The sequence below is a fragment of the Micropterus salmoides genome, unplaced genomic scaffold (genome assembly GCF_014851395.1).
Source record: "Micropterus salmoides isolate LMB-PRFRI ecotype aquatic unplaced genomic scaffold, ASM1485139v1 Ms_hic_scaffold_13, whole genome shotgun sequence".
Lineage (NCBI taxonomy): Eukaryota > Metazoa > Chordata > Actinopteri > Centrarchiformes > Centrarchidae > Micropterus > Micropterus salmoides.
In genome coordinates, this window is record NW_024040374.1 from 21,189,963 (window position 1) to 21,210,362 (window position 20,400).

Here is a 20,400-nt window from a genome sequence, read left to right on the forward strand (position 1 = left end):
TATGTCATATACCTGCATGATATTTAAATGACAGGTTCTGGTAAAGACGTGGAGGGTAAGGGATAACTTTAAAGCCTTCCTGCACCTAAATGGTTAAAAAGGATTAGTGCCCTGTTTTAAGTTAATACTGCTCTATCATAAGCATTGGTTTTTCACCCTTCCTGTGCACAAACATTCAAAGTCCATATAGGCTATGAAACATTTCAAAAATATACATTTTTAATGTTTGCAACTGGTTTTACCGGTTTTGGTGTGGGTTAAAACCACACTTCACGATCTAGTCTTATCACAGCTCCTAGCATTAACTATAAATCCTGCTGTGTACATTCAGGAACTAAATAATTGGCAATAATGCACTTTTTGGGAGATAATATCAGGTGAATGCTTTTCATTTGGCTGTTTCTACCTATAGGTGCTTCTAAATTACCTTAGGCAAGATACAGTTATATATTGGTACTATTTCTGAAGCATTTACCCCAATGAATCTTCAGCAGATAAAGTCATAATCATGCAAATAACAGTTTATGCAGGCTACTTACCTTCTTTAGCAAGAAGATGACAGAATACAGGTGGACTAACTTTTCGATATTAAAAGTGCTGTCCTCGGGGATGCCTATGAGGTCAAACATTAATATGCAGGAAAAGGTCCAATAGACGCACAGGAGCTCAAGGTTAACCGGAAGCAGCTTGTTGGGATGAGCTGGAGACCGCGACGAAGTCAGTTTGATGTTGTACAATCAGCAACACATTCTGGTCGAACCGGGCTGCCGTTCCCCAACAGAAAACTAACTTCAACACTGTACAGTGGAGAGGAGATTGCCCAGGACCAAAACAAGCATCTGCATAGGTACTGTTAGATGGTAAGGTTCCGTTTATTTTGATAAATGGGTTTATCACATATGACACTCTGACTGACTCACTCTCTCGGGAGTTGATATAAGCAGCGGTTCGTTGAAAGACAAGGTAAAATCAGCCATTTTATGTTCTCAAACATTAGCTAGCTGGCCTAGATACCCAACGAGATTACAGCTAACTGCTAACATGCTAGTCTGCTAAAGGCTAACGTCTGTTAGCAGTAGCCTGCCAGCCGCTTGAAAGTGGATGCGGGAATGTGGACATGTTTACGCTAACCAATAGCATGATCCAAACGTCTTAAGGCGTTAGAAATGGATGTGTAAACACGTGCGTCAAACAATCCGCTTTCCATAGCAGGACAACTTGTGCCGAAACTTCCAGAAGGGTGCAAACTGCAGAGCCTCAGACCTCCCTCCTTCTGGAAAGTTGTGGCTATCTTGGCTAATGTTTTAATATCCTGTCGTAGCTCGGTCCTGGGTGGTTTTGGATGGGAGCCGTGTTTATTGTAGAGGTTATAAGGTCACTGATGTGATATATGACAGTGATTTAGATTTTAATTTTGACTCCTTCTTTGGGATAAACGGTTAAAGAAGGTTATAGGGTTGCATTATTAAAGTTGTACACCTTCTTTCCCAGAGTACTAATGACTGAAAAACAGAAGACTATGGACGCCCCTGATAGCCGTTACAGTGCACCATCAGGAAAGAAGAATGGACGGACCTCATTGCTGGACAGTGGGGAGGACTTTGAGGTTTTAGATGAAGAAGACATTGACGACGAACCCCCTCCTCTGGAAGATGCCGGAGGTGGGAAGGGGAAAAACACAGATGAGTCTGAAAAGAAAATTGCAGACACAGATCCAGACCTTGTAGGTCCAGTGGAAGAATGGCTGGATGTATTAGGTATGTAACAAAAGCACCCTGGTGACTTGTCAGACTGGAGCACAATGCATTCCTGTAGAGGGTGTAGCAGTAGCTTTATAAGTTAATATTATTTATTTATTTATTTATTATTATTATTAGGAAGGTGCTCTGATCAAATCCACACACACTCCAAGGTGTTGTGATACCCTTGAGCAAGCTTTCTGATTTGTGGTTGCTCCACAGTCATTGACTGAATTTCTCTCTTTGTCTCCAGGTAATGACCAACTGAAGAAAAAAGTTCTGGAAGCAGGGCAAGGGCGGGACAGTCGGCCACAGAAAGGACAGAATGTAAAGATTAATCTTAAAACATACACGAAGGACGGGACGCTTGTAGAAGAGCAGCCCAACCTCTCTTTCACTCTTGGAGATGGGGATGTCTTCCAGGTAACGATTTGAGACACTTCTCAAATGGGAAAGACTGTGTAGAGATTATTTTAAGTTATGCATGACTTGGTTTGTGCTACTAACAGCAGTAGTTAGTGTTACGTCGTACATATTGGTATCTTACTGCAATGAGATTGTTTGCTTTCAGGCTCTGGATCTCACAGTCCAGCTCATGGAAATGGGAGAGAAGGCCCTCATCCAGACTGGTGCAAAATATGCATATGGTGCCCGGGGGAGGTAAGGACAATGTTTTAATGTAACTGCTAAAGGTGCAGTTTTCATGTAAACAAAAATATTACAATCATAGAACAGCTGCAATTTTAAACTTTTAAATTTTTTTTACAGTTAATTCATAAACAGATATAAACTCAGTCTTTAATTGGAACAAAACTGCATAGCTTTACTTGTTCTTGGCTTCTTGGATGTTCTAAACCCTTCTGTCATGCACACTTTCATTGGGGTATTACTTGTGTAATCTAGTTATTTCCTGAACTCCTTTACTGGACTGTGTATTTTTTTTTCTTCATATTTCCAGTCTTGAACCTGAGGTTCCCCCCAATGCTGGGCTGTCACTAGAAGTGGAACTGCTGGAAGCTACGGATGCCCCAGACGTGGAACTGCTGCCCCCTGCAGAAAAGATTGCCCTGGCCAGCCATAAGAGAGAGCGAGGCAACGTTCATTATCAGCGTGGGGACTACGCTTTCGCTGTTAACTCATACAGCATAGCTCTGCAGATAGCAGAGTCTAGTTCTAAAGGTGAGTTGCAGGTCAGAGAGTCAAAACGAACAGTGGTGGTTTTCATTCAGTAGCATTGGGTTTACGGGGTACCTAACGGGTAGGGTAGCATGGCACAGTTTAAGATGAACTACCAAAGCAAGAGGGGCCTTCTCCCCGACATGTCTTGCATGGTTGAAAAAATCTCACTTGTGGCCTGCCTTGTGATGGTGATTATTTTAATGATGCACTGATGGATGTTATAATTATTTTATTTTAAGATTCTGTTCTTGTTACCTTTTTTATTGGTTGTAAACTTTGTTGTTTTATTTTTCTGCAGTTGACATTAGTCCTGAGGAGGAGGATGAGCTGATGGATGTAAAAGTGAAGTGTTTAAACAACATGGCTGCTTCTCAGCTTAAACTGGACCACTACGATGCCGCACTTAAATCCTGCGTTTCAGCACTGGCTCACCAGCCAGACAACATAAAAGCACTTTTCCGCATGGGCAAGGTATACGTGGCTCGTGTTCTTTCAATTTCTCTGTTAGTCTGTGATAGATTGTGCTATTAAACGTATGTTTTTTCACTCAAGGTACTAGCCTTGCAAGGTGAATACACAGAAGCCATTCAAACTTTGAGGAAGGCACTGAAGTTGGAGCCAAGCAACAAGGTACTTTTGGCCTCTTCACATTAATTTCTGGTAGAACACAGCTTTGTGTCTGTTTAAATGGCACTTCTTTCTTATGGCCAGTAGATGGTGCCATAGGGTAAAATATCAAATCACTTAGTTTGTACCAGGTTTGTACGAAGGTCAGGTGGACTGCTGATTCATCATTTCAGGGGATCTGTTTTTATGATGTTGCTGTAAATAGGTTTGCCCTGCACCCCAGCCATATCTAATACTTAGCCACTATTCCTGTTTTCCTGCTTATACAGTCAGGTATATGTGATTCCTTGGCTACACAAGGCCATATAACAGAACACAGCTCAGTGCGTGGGCTTCTTGGATCAGCTGTGATCTGCAGCAGCACAGTACGCATGCCCAGAATCCCCCACTTGAGTCCTACACCAATCTGTCAAACTGGACATGGCCTGGCCACCAATTAGGCTTTTCATCTAACACACACAGTGTAAATATAATGTACTGTTTCATTTTGCAATATTACATCTTAGATGGACTGCTGGGATCTTTTCTTATATGAATTACAAAGACGCATGTTGTGGCATGTATTCACTAGCAGGCCCTTTTGCTGTCAAACTTTTTAAACTGTTGCGAGGTTAGCTGTTTTAATAATAAAACGGACTCGCCTCTCAGTGCTATAACAATTAAAAGACTCCCCAAATAACCTCATGTTCTAACAGCAAGAACAGTGGGTGTGCTTCAGTGACAATACCAGAATGCTCCCATTATAATCAATGAGGCGGTCTTAAACAGGCGCAGGCATCATGGAGTGACAGGATGACGCGCGTTGCTCTCTTCTCCAGGCTCTGACAGACATGCTGTCTACATATTTTACACCAGTGTCAGCTATTCATGCCCTCTATCGTCAACCCAAAATGGATGAGGGAAGATTTATTTGTCTGTGGTTTGTTTACTTTTTGACGTGACACACAGACTTGACAGTTCCAGTTCAGACAGCCTCAAACCACCAGCACAGTATTTGGACTCACACAGATACTATTAGGACAGGATTTTACATGTTTGTTTAGCCTACTTTATCCCTGCGCTGGGGACAAGTCAGTGGGTAGCTGATTACACAATAGTGGTGCCAACTCGTTAAGGGTGCCCTGCACAAACACTGTGCTGTAAGCGGGTCTGCTTTCTCTTAGCATTAGATAGGAACAGAAGAATCTACAGGGTAGGAATCTACACTGACTCTCCCCTTCCCACAAATGTCTTTAAATGTAGTCTGTGCTAATATATAAAATTACTATTAAGTGAACATTGCTGTGAACTCTGTGTAATGGATCTCCCATCAGTCTTTCTGAAGTGCATTTATAAAGCATAAACATTTTTGTTTTCTGAGAGAGCAGTGGTTTGCTTAGTCACTCGCCAGCTTTAAGAGTGGTAGAGTGACTCAGATCTGAGACAGTGTTGGAACAATAACTCAACCCATAGCCTGGAATTGTGTGGACATGTGGGCTAAATGGCAGGCTAATTTTGTGATTTAAGCTTGTAATATCTTGTAAGACAACAAATAACGGCAAAAAAAGTGGTTCCAGTATTAAATAAAACATTGAGCAAGAAGTCAATGCTTTATCCCTCCATCTTAATTGTAGAAAAACGTTTGGTAATATTCCTTTTTAAATGCCTCGTGATTTCATTTGGCATGCTTTCCAGACCACTTGGTGACCACTTGCTGGAAGGGTATTGTTATCCTCACACATTAACAAGGATATCAGTCTTTAGTGGTGTTATACAGTAGCAGGACTTTGTTTCCCTCATGTTGGGATGGCTGGGTTGAAGGAGTAGAGAGGGGTTTTCAGTGTTGAGCTGGAGTCTGCAACACCTATTTCGTCTTGTCCCTTCTGTACAGACTATCCACGCAGAGCTCTCCAAGCTGGTGAAGAAGAACTCGGAGCAAAGAGGAGCAGAGCAGGCCATGTATAAGAAGATGCTGGGTAACCCTGCTAGCAGTAGCAGCAGCAGTACACAGAAACGCCGGGCCAAGTCTTCATGGGTGAGACATTCATTTGCTAAGAAAACAAATGTTTTTAAGTGTTAAACATGGGTTAGAATACAACTTGAATCTTTGTCCGTCATCACACAACGCACTTTCATTAGTTCCTTTGGAGTGATATGTATGTAATTGTCTAGGGATCATAAACAAGGAGCAGGAGTTATCTATCAGTATTTGAAGTCAGATGAATATCTTGCTTCGAGCTTTTCACTGTCTTATGATATTCAACCTACTTAACATCCACTCTATCTTCCCCCCTCCCAGGGTCTCAGCTGGAAGTGGCTATTCGGTGCCACTGCAGTAGCCATTGGCGGTGTAGCATTATCCGTTGTGATCGCTGCTAGAAATTAAACCAAGCCTGTGGTGATGGCCTGACCAAGCCACTGTTTAGAGCTTAAACACAGAAGAAGTTAATCTGGGCAGTGCCTTCCAAGGGGGTGGAAATGTCACCTCTTCACTGTCACTCTCCTTTCTCTGCTATGTTTGAGAACTATGTGACAAATAATAAAACGTCAGAAGTTGCATATAGGAACTGTATTTCCAAACTGTGTAGGTTTCTGCGTATCTGTCACGTTGCCAGACACTGTTGTCTTTTGCTGCCATCGTTTGTGTCTTTGGTAGTTGATGTTGAAAACTGATTATTTGAGAATTAAACATAATTTACTATAGATTCAGATAGGAGCTATTTAAAAATACTTTCCCCATTTAAAAATAGCTATTGTGATATGGTCCTACATTATGCTCTACTTTTATAGTGTCAGATTGTGCAGTTAAATTAATATTTTCTACCCAAGAATATTTGATTTCCATTTGTTTTAATTAAGGTACAATGTTTCATGTCCACTGGTAGAATGTGGATGCTGTATTATTTGAGGTCCACTCGATGGCAAGGTACCTTACAGACTCTACTCATACACAAAGTGACCACAAAAATTGAAACACCTGCACAATGTAATGCAACACAGCAATCACTTTCTGTTTAGGCTCTTACTTTAGTTGTGCGAATTGAGGCTGGAGTTAGTTTTTATATTATACTGAAAGGTGTTCCTAAAATTGTATCCACCTCATTAGCAAATATAGTAACACCTCACAACATTATGTAGTGAAATAATATACAACAAACTGCAGCCTCAAAATGTACCAGAGAATTGAATCAACGCTTATTGGACAGAGGTGAAGTTGAAGTAACTACTGCGTAAACTCGAAGGTTTTCGTCTTTCTTTTTGAGTTAGGATAGAAGGAATTTTTCTTGATTGTAAAATGGGCGATTTGTTATTTTGATTTGTAAGCGTTCTGAACCACATTTAAAAGTATATACACCTCTCTGTCAACAGGAACAAACAAAAATAATAAAATTTCACGAAGTTGGTTTATACATATACATGGCTTTGTTTTGTATTGCAGTTCAATGCTGCAGGGTTTATATATCCCCGGTCATTGACAAATTTCTTCAGGTTTTTTTTGACAGAATGATACACAGAATGTTTCAGTGATGTGATTATGAATAATCAGTCAGTTATTTTTTTTTTTTTAACTTGTTTTTATTGAGATCAAACAGTGCAAATCACATCATACAAATGTGGCACCATGGACAGTACAACATACATGGATACAGCCATATGCCTAGCACTCCCCAAAAGCCTTTGTTTTGTCCATAGAGTAAAAAGAGGAGATAAATATAGCCAGTATAACCATCACAATACAGACAAGACATATGTATATTTAACATAAATATCATGAAATATACATTTGAACAGGGGACCACTTATCCATAAATAGATCAGTTTTCATCTGCAGTCTAATTTCAGTCAGTTATACCTCCATTTTTGATGATTACGACCAAATGTTGAAGGATAACCCTTCAAAAACAATGTTGGGTGTGTATGGGTTTTTTTCTCCTAGATTTTTTGCCTGTTTTCCTATTAATCACGTTCCTTTGGGTGTTTATTTATTCCACAGTTTTTGACCATTGCTTTCTTAAATACATGCATAATGCGACACCGCTGAATCTGTGGCTTTTTGTGGATGGTAGGCCTACAGAGCCAAAGGTTCCATAAACTCTAATGAAGTGTTTCTGGCATTCCCTGCTTGTTAATTTTATATCCATCACAATAAAATTTGTCTGTTGTCAAACAATTTCTTAGTGTTTCTTTTTTTGTATCGTATCAAAGTTTCCGTCAGTGTATCTCACAAGTATCAGGACCAAGGTATTCACTGATTTTAACTATTTGCAGCCAGTGTGCCAAATTAACACCAGCCGCCAGCCAAATGCTGGTTAAATATGCAAATGGGTGGTACATTTACTTCACTCACCAGCCAAAAAAAAAAACAATTGAAATCTATTGAGTGTGATCATTTACTAGTTATTTGGCTGGTGGACAAAAAAGTTGATTTTGCACCCTGTTTGCAGTTCTGAACTGACTGTTCCTGGTCCACTGGTGAATACAGCTTGCTTTTCAGCAGTCATGCATTATAAAACTGAAGGATTCAGACTTGTCTAGACAGACCTCCAATAAAACAAATATTTGTATCTATCTGTTTATTTGTGTCTCTTGCATTTCTCCTTCTTTATTTGTTTATAGCTGGACATTCCCAAGTTTTGTGGATATTCCCAAGTTGCTTTTTTTTTCTTCAGACACTGACGTTTGGTTGACGTAATCAGATGACCTATTGTTTCCCTCTTCCTACGCAGTAGCCTGATGTGCAATGCTCATTTATACATATTTATATTTATCAACCATTGATAATGAAAACATATAATTACAAAAAACAATAGCATCATAAACATAAACCGTGTGATTCACGTATTGTGTCCAAATGTAAATTATGTAAAAGTCAATAACGAACAGAATACTACTATAATAATTATATCAATGTGTTATGTCTGAAGTGTTACACTGTATGTTTGCTGTAGTGTAAATGTAATTTTGTTATATATTATGCAGGTTACTGACTATATAGGGCTTCCTTACTGCTCAGTGACTTCGTCGGCGGCGGTCATATTCATTGAAAAGCAACGGGAGTTCTCGGTTTACGACAGAGTGCGTCCGTGCGCGTGGTGGGAACGGTAGCAAGATGGCGGCGCTGAAGGAGGAGCAGTGCTACGGGCTGTCCTGTGGAAGAGTGAGCAACGGTAGCAATGTCTCCGTCTTTCACGTTAAACTCACTGACAGCGCACTGAAGGCGTTCGAAGGCTACCAGAGCAGCAAGGTAAACGGCCCTTTTCGGTACTATGCCAATATGGTTTCCGTTTAAAGTCTGTCCGGGCGGCTGTGACAGGCGGAGTGAGGTCAGTCCACACTCTATCTGCTGCTGCTGCTGCCTTCATACACAGCAGGCTGGTCGAGGCTTTTGCTTGATAAGTGTGTAGTTTAGCGATCAAAAGCCAGGCTGACCGGTGTTTGGATGTTCGGTAGCCGGTCCGGCGTTTCTAGCTACACCCAGACTCTCTCCACACCGACTGTTGAACACCGTAACGTTACTCGGTCATTTATCCAGCTCACCGCTCAGAGCTACTGGATACTCGGAGTCCTAGCTGTTATTTCATTGTATAAATGTGTTTGTTTTAGTTGGCGCAACCGTTTTTAACTGGGTGTTGTTGTTAACCTATCTTGCCACAGTGTTTCTAATAACCTTTCTAACTGAAAACATGAAGCGACTTGTGTTGTGTGAACAGATGTTTCCAGAAACTTTGTTAAGCTGTCAAAAAAAACAATCTGGCAAACATTGCTAACCAAACTAGCCAGCGGCTGCCTACACATCATGGGAACAGCAAGTTGGATATGTAAGCCCTGTTTTCTCGCTAACAAATTTTTCCCCCCAGTTAACTGAAGGGAAGCGTTGCCCTGGTTGAGTATCTAATGACAACATGGTGAATAATTTGGAAAAGTACCCAGTATTCATGCGAAAGATAGCCATCTCCATTCCCAACCCCCTCACTGCCACTAAAGGCTCGTGTTCACTTGACAGCTTTTAGAAGTGCGTCAAAGTTATTAAACAGTAGATTCAACAATTTGTTTCTCAGTAGTAGGTGTTTTAAATAAGAGGTTGAGTTCAAAGTTTGGGCTCTGAAAGGATCTGTGCTGCTTGCTTGGACTCTTCTGTAACATTAGATGATGGCCATCTAACGTTTCAGCTTCTATAAATATTTGACAGGGAAAACCTGGCAGGCCAGAGGAAAAGGGCCTTATCCCCTGCTTCAGTGGCTGTGTACAGCAGGACTGCAGTTGATAAGCCAGAACAATAAATTATGACAGCTAATTGGGGGACTAGTAGTAGGAAGAGTGCTTATTAAAAATATTCAATAGATATTGATGATATTAAAGATATTGTAGCTACAGTAGTTATATTGGCAAATCATCTTTAAAGGATCTGTGTGTAAACCATTCTCACATTTAGGTGAGTGCACATTATTGCTACATGTTTGCATTGAGAAGTATTTCTTTAAGTTGTGAATTTCGCAAAATTGTTTAGTGCATGTGAATGCTCAGAAGAAAATTGTTGCTTTTTTTTAGGCTGAAACATGAAGCATGCAAACACAGATGTGTGTACTGCTGCAACAAACTCGCATTGCTGATGATTATAACGCTTTGGCCATTATCCCAAATTTGAAAATGGAAAACTGCATAATGTGGGGGGTGGAGCAGTGGAAAAGACACATGCCTTTGGTGTGAGAGACCTGGGTTCAATTCCCACTATGACACATCCACCAATGGGTCCCTGAGCAAGACACTTAACCCCTATTTGCACCAGAGGTGTACGACCTCTGACATATGTCAATTGTAGTTGCTTTAAATGAATAAATGTAATGTACCCTACCTATCCTACATTACCATGTGCACATTACATTACCTTCACTATATCAGCTTTCAGGGCTACTGTCAGGTAAATTGGATCATTATTTTGACTAAAACATAAAAAAACATGCAGGATAAGCACCACTGCCTGTAATTTATAATGCATGTGATTTAGAATAGGTTGTTGTTTTTCATCTGGTGGCAGGACACCTGTGATTGTCTCAAGCCTCATGGTACTTTCAGACCAAAAGCGAAGCATGCGTTCGGGGCAGTGAGTTTACATACAAAGTCGATGCAAAGATGCGTAGAGCCGCGAATTCCTGTCGGACGACGCGACGGGGGCGGTGCTGGCGACGCAAAGGCAACGCGAAGGAATTCGCCTGATGCTGAGTCGCGAGAGCCTATCAACGTTGAGATTGTCCGTACTCACCGACGGCTTCAGAGTGTTTTGTGGAGAGGGCCAGGCAGAGCGAGAGTGACATTCTGCTGGCCGGCGGAGAGCTGCTAAACTTGGGAGAGGAGTGCTCCAGCTTTTGGACAAATAAACACCCGTAGTTATGCTCTGACAACTGCGCCGTTTACTCGCGGGCGGAGCTCAGACTGCTTTTATTAAATTAACTACTTTAGTTTTTGGGATTACAACGTATTTATCTTCACTCGAGCTTCTCAGCAGCTAGATTCCGTGCACATCCGGTTCCAGTGTTGTTAGCTCTGTTGGACTACTGCTTCATATTTATATAAAAAACGGACAAAACTGGACATTGTTGGGAGAAAACAAAAGCAAGGAGGTTGAACTACCTGGTGAGTTCAGAAAACATGTGTCTGTAACTTTATTCCAGCTATCGTTGTACTTTACTGTGACCAAGTTAGCATAGCATAGCCCTGATCGATCAGAACTCCATTCGAAAACAAACATTTTAGAAGTTGTTGTCCTACTGTCTTGATGACAGACCTGCCAAAGCATAAATTCACATGTTTAACAAATCTGCATCATATTGTAGTTATTTCGGCATCAGTTTGATCTGTTTATTGCTATTTAATCACAGCGAAATGTTTACTTTGGGTTCATACAGCTGTAGTAATGGCAAGTTGTGTTTATTCGTGTTATCGTGTTGTGTGTGTGAACACTCAGCAGTTGTCCAGCGATAAAATCCCCGCGAGGAGAGCGTTGCATGGATTAAATTCGGTTTGGTCTGAATGCTGCATTAGTCTCTATGAAGTTAATATTGGCGGGGCTTTCCTTGAGGAGTAGAATACTGTCCCATCTTAAACACCATTGTTGCACCTCCACAAAGACACATTAAATTCAAATTAATTTTCACAATATGTTAGGAATACATGTTTTAAACATTGATTAGCACATCATAAACAGGAATTTAATGTTTGGCTTTTTTTACTAGTGCAGCTGGTGTATACATGGACGAAGGAAGAAGTGAGTTGGAATCATATTTTACAGTGAAGGTGCACCTCAGTTGAGAACTGCCTCTTGTACAGACTTGCGGGCTTGCTAGGCACTTGAGCTGTATTGCTCACTGTATGCTCACTGAATCACCTTCTCACTGTTATTTGAGAGAAAAACTTTACTTCACATTTTGACCAGATAAGGGCTATTGAGTAATCAAATGTCTGCATGGTATAGTAGTGGGTGCTCGGTTTGTGGTGAACGTTCAGAGCAGCAGGGTGATACAAGCGTGTGCTGCACCGTTTTGGGGACGTTCCAACTTAGCTGGCACAAATGCTTCAATCACATTTTGTCTTTTTGTTAGGGAAGAGGGTGTCCCTTTGGCATGACAATACATTGTATTTTGCCTTTTATCAGACACACATAAGACACGATAAACACTGTTATCGTGACTATTAACAGCTTTTCTTTGCAGCCCTGTCACAGTAACTTCACACGATCACGGATGATACATGAGCATACATCAAACAACTCATCTGACTCTCAGTAATTATGCACAGGCATGCAGGTGTGCCGCATATCTAAATTAATTACATTATACTGTATGTGTTTATAGGCCTACAAGTAGCGTATTGAAATTCAAAGACAACAATTCATGCCCAACATTACGAGCACAGAGTGTTGCAAATATAGTGTCTCAACTAACACAGACCACAAGTGTACAAACACAGTTTAAGAAAAGATATCATCTTACATACAGAGGAAAAAAAATGTGGTTTGATGTCTACCAGGTTTGTTACACAACGGAGTAACATCAATATGAGCATTGGGCTTCTTGTTTGCTTGTGCTGATGGTTTTTATTTTAGGCTTGGTCATGAATTTGGAAAAATATACCCTATGCAAACTAAAAACAAGCAAAAGAGCTCAAAAGACTCTCCTGAGAAATTGAAGCTAAGTGCAATGCTCTGTCACTATGTCCATGTTCAGGCTATCTTAGATCCTGTGCTTTGGTGGAGAGAGTTAGTTTGTTTCTCTTATAAAAATCATTGTAGGGGTTCAAATAAGTTGAAATGTCATTTATTAATAAAAAGTGAGGGCTAAGTTTTATCACACAGGCCACCACCCCAAATTCACATTGCTTTCTGTGTGGCTCGGGTACGTTTTAGGGGAGCTGAACCCCCTCCAGTTTCCTCATAATTCAAAGAAGGGCTGGCAGCCAACAGCAGGGGTGAGCTGGGAACTCACTAAAGGAAGGGAAAGAGCAACAGAATGACACAGGCCTTTCAGTGTAAACGTTGTGGTGGTCAAGGATGTAATTAGACAAAGCTGATAATGTTTATGACCCCAGTTTTGCTTTTGTTTGACTGGGGAATGTGTAAACTCAGGCAGGCACCTGCTTTTATAAGGAAGCTAATAACCGGGCTGTTCCAGCACAGTTGCTTTGATCAATCGCAGACCCTAGCTAGCAACAAAAATGTATCCAGTGGTGTCATTGTAAAGTCAGTATATTGGTCTACATCATTTGAGAACAAGAAATTCTTACAGGCTTGTTGATATCGTTTCAGTGTAAACTAACTAAATGATGAGATGCTAAGCTGATTCAGTTAAGCTGTCCTATAGTCAGTGTTACTGTATTACAGCCTTGTGGGAAAATCTGAGCATTTCTCATTGTGTTTCCGTGTTATGCCACACCAGTCATCACGTAGCGGTAGTGTATATTGACTTCTTCCTGTATTGGACATGAGTGTTAGCTGGTTACTCTATTGGTATGTCTGAGTGCAGAGTGAACTGGAGCTCCTGCTGCTCGACTGGCAGCCCAGAGACTCACTTTTTTTTTCTGGCTGTGTCATAAGCAAGGAAATGACTAAGGCTATTGGAGCGTCATCAAGCTGAAGGTTATGGAGAGAGTACGGATAAAAGTTTTTATAATTGCGTCTCTGGATGACTGTTGTTACAGCACACAGTGTTTCCTGTAGGATTTTTTTCAGCAGCGGGACAAACAGCATTACAATATGTAATTTCACATCATATTGGGCAATTATTTTCACTATATCTCTGAACAAATAGTTGGAGAGTAGAGTAGATAATAAATAAACAACACCCAAAGATCAGTCTACTGGAGGAACTACAACCTTTAGATCTGTAGAAAGTAATTTGGTTGGTTCTGTTGCTCCACAGTGATTTTACAGTTATGGCACAGCATGTTTTGGGCATCACCCCTAAGCCTTAACGGCAGGAAAACTCTGTTAATATGACCTCAGAATCATTATAGATACGACTGTTCATGTTTGCCTTTTGTGTCTTCATTTTACAGCTTCTGACATTTATCTAAGAAGCTAATACACTGTAACAGACACCGTCCATTTACTGCCAGAATATTTTCCTCCGCTCGCGATCACCGTCACTTTCTGCCACTCGGACAATCAAACACTCACTACGCACCTCCTGATTCAGAGTTAACCTGCTCTTATAACACCATCTGTCACGTATGTTCTGCATAGAAAGAGGAGAGGAAGCGAGCCGAGCATTGAGTGCTGCCGTGCTCGCACAGTGTGCGAGTGAAAACATTTTGTAGAACATAGTTTAATGATCGTGGGAAATTTTTAGTAGTGGCGTACGTGAAATTGAGGAAACACTGAGCACAGTCTTGGGAAAACACTTAAATTGTTTGATTCGGTAGTTCAGTAGAGTTTTCATCATCTTTATTGTGAATGATGTGGCTGTTATTCAAAATTTCTCAACATAGAAAACTCACAAAAAGAAAAACCTAAGCTTTGAATTAAAATATGAAGCTTGTCTCAAATCAAAACATTCAAAGGCTGCCCATGAACATGCATGCACTTCCATCACAGAAGTGGCGTCCATCTTGTGTTTTGGAAATTTATTTTTTGTTGCATTTACATTTTAAGCCCTGGAATGAATTACAAGTAACTGTAATTAATATAATTATAAATTAGTCTTTAATTCAGTTCTTTCTAATAATGAGCTGTTAAGAAAATAAAAGCTGACGTTTAGGTGACAGACAAGGGACCAGGTAAACAAGTCAACAGTAAACATGTCATGCCTGTCAAATAATGGCGAGTCAATGACAGAATGGAGAATTGTTGAGTTTTTATCAAAATTGTCCTCGCAGAAACTCATTTATGCTTCCGTGAATGAGATGTGAAATACTCAGATTACGTTGTTGGGAACTGAACTGAGTCTCTATATTGTTGGATGAGCTTTTCACCACAGAAAAGGGGTCCTCTGATCTACTCGGCTTGCTCTTTGGTTTCTTCACCAGGTAAACAACCTGGAATTTGTTTGTTTTCATGGATGAAACATTGACATCTTCTGCATAATCAAGTATCTGAAAGCCCTCCAGATTTTAAATTACAGTTTGTTTGGGGGGTTTTTTTTAGTCAGATGCCAGAGCTTTTTGTGCAACAGAACATCAATTCTCAGTCAAGAACTTGCTAAATGGCTTCACTAAGGAGGTCAGTTTACACAGTAGGGCTGAACAATTAATCAAAATCTTATTGAAATTGCAATATGACCTATTGCAATTTTCATATCACAGGAGGTGCAATATTTGTTTAAGGCAAAAGGTGTGTAAAAATACCATCTTAAATTAAATACTGCTGTGGTGCACAGAAGTCCTGGCATACACATCGTATTCTACAGACTTAAGAAAACATCTGTTTCATACAGATCCCCGCAAACATCCTATCATAATCATATTCAAAATATGATGACAAAAAAATTATGTAAATTATCATTCTCTTCAATGTACGACAGAGTATTAGGGCCACATTAAGGGGAAAAATAAGGATGAAAATATTATTTATTTTTTCGAGAATTAAGTTGAAATGTCCAGAATAAAGACATGAGAATAAATTCGCAATGATGAGAATCAAATTGAAGAACCATTTAAACTTTGATCTCAAAATGTCATCTTGTTGACTTCATTCTCGACATTTTGACTTTCCGCAATTGCAATATCAGACAAAATAATCACAATTAAGCATTTTATATAGTTTACACCAAGTCTGTTTGGCTGTTATCTACCTCCTTTCTCTACCCTATGGGGATGGTATGGAGACCGGGTGGGGATTTTGTTTCTTCACACTGGTCAGCCTTTGCCAGTGCTATGGTTATTTTAAGGAATGCTGACACCCCAGTTTCAGCAGATCACGGGACACCGCAAGAGATGACCATAAACACTAAGGCCAAATACGACTCTAAATGTCATGGTGTTCCTCTGTCCTGTGGCAGGGTTGCCACAATGACCATGTCAACCTGGAGTCACTGCACACAGAGCACAATCCCTGACCTGCTGTGTCTTGTCTTTGGTCCACAAATGTGCTTTGTGCCTATGGTTTTTGACCAGTATTGGAACAGAACAATGCTTGAAAACGGATACAAGTGTAACATTTTGACTACAGCCAGAGAACAAGTTTATGCACCTACAAGTTTTATTAGGTCACTCGGTATGGGAGTAACGGTAATGAATCAGTGTCCAAACTTTGATGTCTGAAATATTGTTGTGTCGATTCAGAGAACTTAAATTAGGCCAAACCTATAAGGAATCTCTGCTAAATCAATGTAGGCTTCTCCATATTTGAAAAGACTGATCATGTAAGGGGATTCCTTTTTGTTTTCTTTATAATGTTCCTCTCTCCCTCAGTCAAAGTGTTTATCTTTGTCAGCGTTGTCCGCCCAGTGACAGTTCATTTTACATGGTAATCGCACTAAGAAAACAACATTTCTCATGTCCAGCGGCAGTGGGACTGTGTTTTTATCTTCAATTTCACTTGACTACAAGATAACCTGCCAGACCTATAAATGACAGATATATATAACCTCTGATAGACTTGCTAGACTCCCTAATTGCCCGACTTCACCTGATGCCAGTGGTCACACTAGTAATGAAAATTGTCTTCCGTGCTTGGCTTGCAGCAGCTCTTTGCCATGGAAATTGTACTTGAACATACTGTTTTTATAGAAGCAAGGCATTTTAATTTATTTTTCATTTTGTAAGACCAAGAAATGAGACTCCGACAGCTATTAAAACGTGAAGTAGGCTTTTGAATGGGCATCTTAATTATTAGACATTGGCGTTGGTTTTCGAGGTTAAGTAAATTTGATTTTCAGCTAACCGTTTGAGACCTTCTGGTAAGTTGATCTCAAACGGTTGTCACTTGTAGATCTCTTGCTGTATTGATGCTTGTATGTTCTTCAAATGTAAGTCGCTTTGGATAAAAGCTTCTGCTAAATGAGTAAAGAGCTAAGACAAGGTTATTGTTTGATGGCCCAGGCACATTTTTGATTCACAAAACATTTTTTGTGAAACTGTCAATATTCTTCACAGTTAATTTATCGCCTGAAAAGAGAGTTTAGTGATGAAATGGCATATGAACATTATAACAAGAAACTATGGTGTGGTGCTAGAAACGTCAGGATAGATCAGGATACATACCTGTATAGCATACAGCAGTACCCCAGTGAATTTAAGTCAAATTTAAGCGTTTGTAAGAGGTTTATAACAAATTTTTGAATCCGTCAAATTGTGTGTTCCCTCTTTTTGATTGCTCCCTTCTTCAATCTGCTATGAATGCATGCTGAGACACCACTTTCACATCACTTTTTTTCAAGGCCCTGGATTACTAGAAGACAGCTGTTTTAAAGACCTTTTTAGTAAGAAAGCAGTTTGTTTACTAAGTTCAGGGGGAAAAGTGAGACTCACTTCAGTTTTCTGCTAAATATCTCATTTGTGATGAAGCTGGTACCGCATTGATGCAATACCCACATTTTTTGGCCTTTCTTTGTTTGGTTCCAGCTAAGGAAAGTTCAGTACTGATACATCTATGTGAAAGTAAAATGCTATGCCCACAATAAATTGAGCCCTTCACAGTGGAGCAATCTGAAAACAATGGTCTCATCTTGGAGTTTGGACAAAGCTGATACAAAACAGCAGGTGCAACAGGCGTAGCCTAATAAGGATGTAAGGCAAAGACACTGTTATTTTTTGACACAGGGTTGGTGTGGGAACTTAAAATTTGCTGCTGATTATTTAAAAAAGATAGTGTAATGAATGCACTGATCCTACTCCTATAACAAAGAAATGGTGCGCACAAGAAACGTGCGTTGTTGCCATTTCATGCACAAGATCAAAGGTAGCTCAGCATTCACAAGATGGAAAACACTAAAAAGCTTCAAAGGGTTCTGTCTGGCAATGAAGAGCCACTTACAGTAAATACACCAACAAGTAGGTCCAATGAAGCTGGAGTGTTACTTCAAACACTCATCTGACACGCTTCTGTCAGATATTTTAAAGGAGTAGACTTGAACACCACAACATTACACACAGGACATACTGATGCTCGAGCACTGCATATTGAGAACGGACACCCAGTACCATTTCACTCTTGCAGAGTGCCTGGGACAAAGTGCTCTTTCCACCTCTGAAATCCTAGACGGGTGGAACATCTCATCTGGGTGACAGTGATGCAACTAAACACCTGACAATTTGGGTGCCACAACCAGACCCATAGGGATTTAGACATGGCTATTCCTGTGTGCATCTACTACAAAACATAGGAATCCTTTGGCAGTGCAACCTGAAACTGAGTAGAGAGTTACACTCCTGTGTGAGGATATCATTTGCATTAGTGGACAGTAAGGAATTACATTTATTCTGCTTAAGTACAAATTTGAGGTACTTGTACTTTACTTGAGTGTGTTCTTTTTATGCCACTTTGTACTTCTACTCCACTAGATCTCTGAGGGGAATGTTATACTTTTTACTTCATTATATTTATCTGACAGTTTTATTTTCAAATTATTTTTTACACACAGAACATTTGAAGCATATATAAAACGATGTGTTTTTTTGTTTGTTTTTTTTATAAATTAAATTACCCAACAGTTTAGACAAGTACAGCTGAAACAATTAGTCGATTTATCAGTTATTTAGTTGACTGACCTGACCTACTCTATATGTCTGTATGAAGAAGTTGGATAATTTTCTATGAATTATGCCCAGTTTCTTGTATAAACAAACCTCCTGGCTTATAAATAGTTATTGGATTTTAAGAAGTGAATTCATTCTCTACCAACACAATATTGTCTCAATATAGCAACTTGTAATTTACTGTTAATGGGCCCATTGAGAGCCATGGGAATGTTTTCAGTAAGGTTTCAGGGAAATGATGGCCTAGCTGGCAATTCTTATGCTCAGTAAAACAGTGTCATGCACTTGATAAACCCTAGCAAGTTTTGCAAGTTAAATCCAGGCTCTGCTTTCTTATTCTCAGTTCTTTTAAAGGTTCAGTGTGTAAGATTTAGTGGCATCTAGCGGTGAGGTTGCAAATTGCAAACAACTGTCAAGTCTGCCACTGCCCCCTACCCTTTCAAAGAGCAGAGGACAGCTACGGTGGGTGACACGGCACAAAAAGTGTCGTCTTTTGAGACAGCAGAGAGTAGCCAGGCAAGAAATTAGGTAGGTTAAGAAATTATATTTACTTAATTATTTAGTAGAACCATATGTTGTTTTGACTTGGCCACTGACAGACAACATGGAAAATGTAAGCCAAGAGTATGAAACACTGTCACTGCTTCTGCACCACAGTCCATTATAAACCACATAATGGATGAAGTTTATACAAACATTGAAGGGAAACATTTTTGTTCTCTCTGATTATGGACCCTCGTCAGAACTGCCTGCCAGCCATAATATGTGGCACGCGGCCAGATTATGGTGCTTTGATAGCGGTGCTGAAATGGACCTCAGTCATGACGGCAACAGTAACTCACATGGTCACTTCCTCTTTAGTAGTTTTGCCTACAAAATAAAAGACCATGAAGCTTGTTTGCTATAATGCTTTAGTTGGAGTTGAATTGAGAGCTTTTATTTTGAAAATTCTGAACGACATTTGCCTCTGAAAGAGCCGCCAGAAAACGTGATTCCCCTAAATGTCTTCTGCTTGGAGATGCTGGGGAAATGGAAAAAGTGTCTGTAGGTTGATTGATGCGGATCAAACACTGCAGCACATGCTGTAATGTGAGAAACATGCGCTGTAGAATACATTTGTTGAAGAGGGGGAAAAAAAATTGTCCCTAGGTGGGATCAAACACGCAACCTTCTAGGTGAGAGTCCTGCGCTTGCGCTTTAACTGAGCTAACTGCACACCAGAAAACATAGTTATTGATATTATATTGCACTTCTGTCACTAGATCAGAAATATTACACACTGGACCTTTTTAAAAAATACTTTGGAAACCTTGTGGGCAAAACAATTTGAGCATGTTGAGGACTTTGCATTAAAATAAAAACATACAATACAATCAAAAGCTCAACAACAGCTAATATACGGTCCTTTTCATTGTTTTGCCAGTTACTGTTTTGAATTTTCAATGTCCTGTATAGATGCCGATTTAAAACAATTTTTTGACATAACGGATCTTTGGAGTAACATTATTGGTTTTAATATATGTTGTGGTGGTTATTTGTGTGGCTGATGTTGCGCCACGATGCATAAGCCTACATGCTGATTTAAAATGAGCTTTTTATGTAAAATGTTGCAAGGGAATGCACAGCCTGAAGGCAAATGTTTGTTGTAGTAGGAAACAGACCTGAACTACAATGTCATCAGTTCAGTTTT

The 20,400-nt window shown here is 40.0% G+C and overlaps 2 protein-coding genes across 6 annotated transcripts in view; both read left to right on the plus strand.

Moving 5' to 3' along the window:
* The first annotated feature begins 671 nt into the window (after positions 1-671).
* On the plus strand, positions 672-7,695 carry fkbp8 (FKBP prolyl isomerase 8). Of its 5 annotated transcripts, none has more exons than XM_038716152.1 (9): positions 672-847; positions 1,492-1,757; positions 1,993-2,162; positions 2,311-2,399; positions 2,698-2,918; positions 3,217-3,389; positions 3,471-3,548; positions 5,416-5,559; positions 5,824-7,695. In XM_038716152.1, exons 1-9 carry the CDS (start codon positions 696-698, stop codon positions 5,908-5,910), a joined length of 1,380 nt encoding a protein of 459 aa, XP_038572080.1. In that variant the 5' UTR covers positions 672-695; the 3' UTR covers positions 5,911-7,695. The 5 variants fall into 5 exon arrangements, with proteins under 5 accessions (XP_038572080.1, XP_038572083.1, XP_038572085.1 ...); XM_038716155.1 differs by having other exon boundaries at positions 713-860; XM_038716157.1 differs by having other exon boundaries at positions 744-860; positions 1,497-1,757.
* Positions 7,696-8,569: 874 nt separating this feature from the next.
* The window catches only part of ell (elongation factor RNA polymerase II), a 38,478-nt gene continuing 26,647 nt past the window's right edge, over positions 8,570-20,400 (plus strand). The window contains exon 1 of the mRNA XM_038716151.1: positions 8,570-8,769. Coding sequence (XP_038572079.1) covers positions 8,635-8,769 — 135 coding nt within the window. The 5' untranslated portion in view covers positions 8,570-8,634. The remainder of the gene's footprint in view (positions 8,770-20,400) is intronic.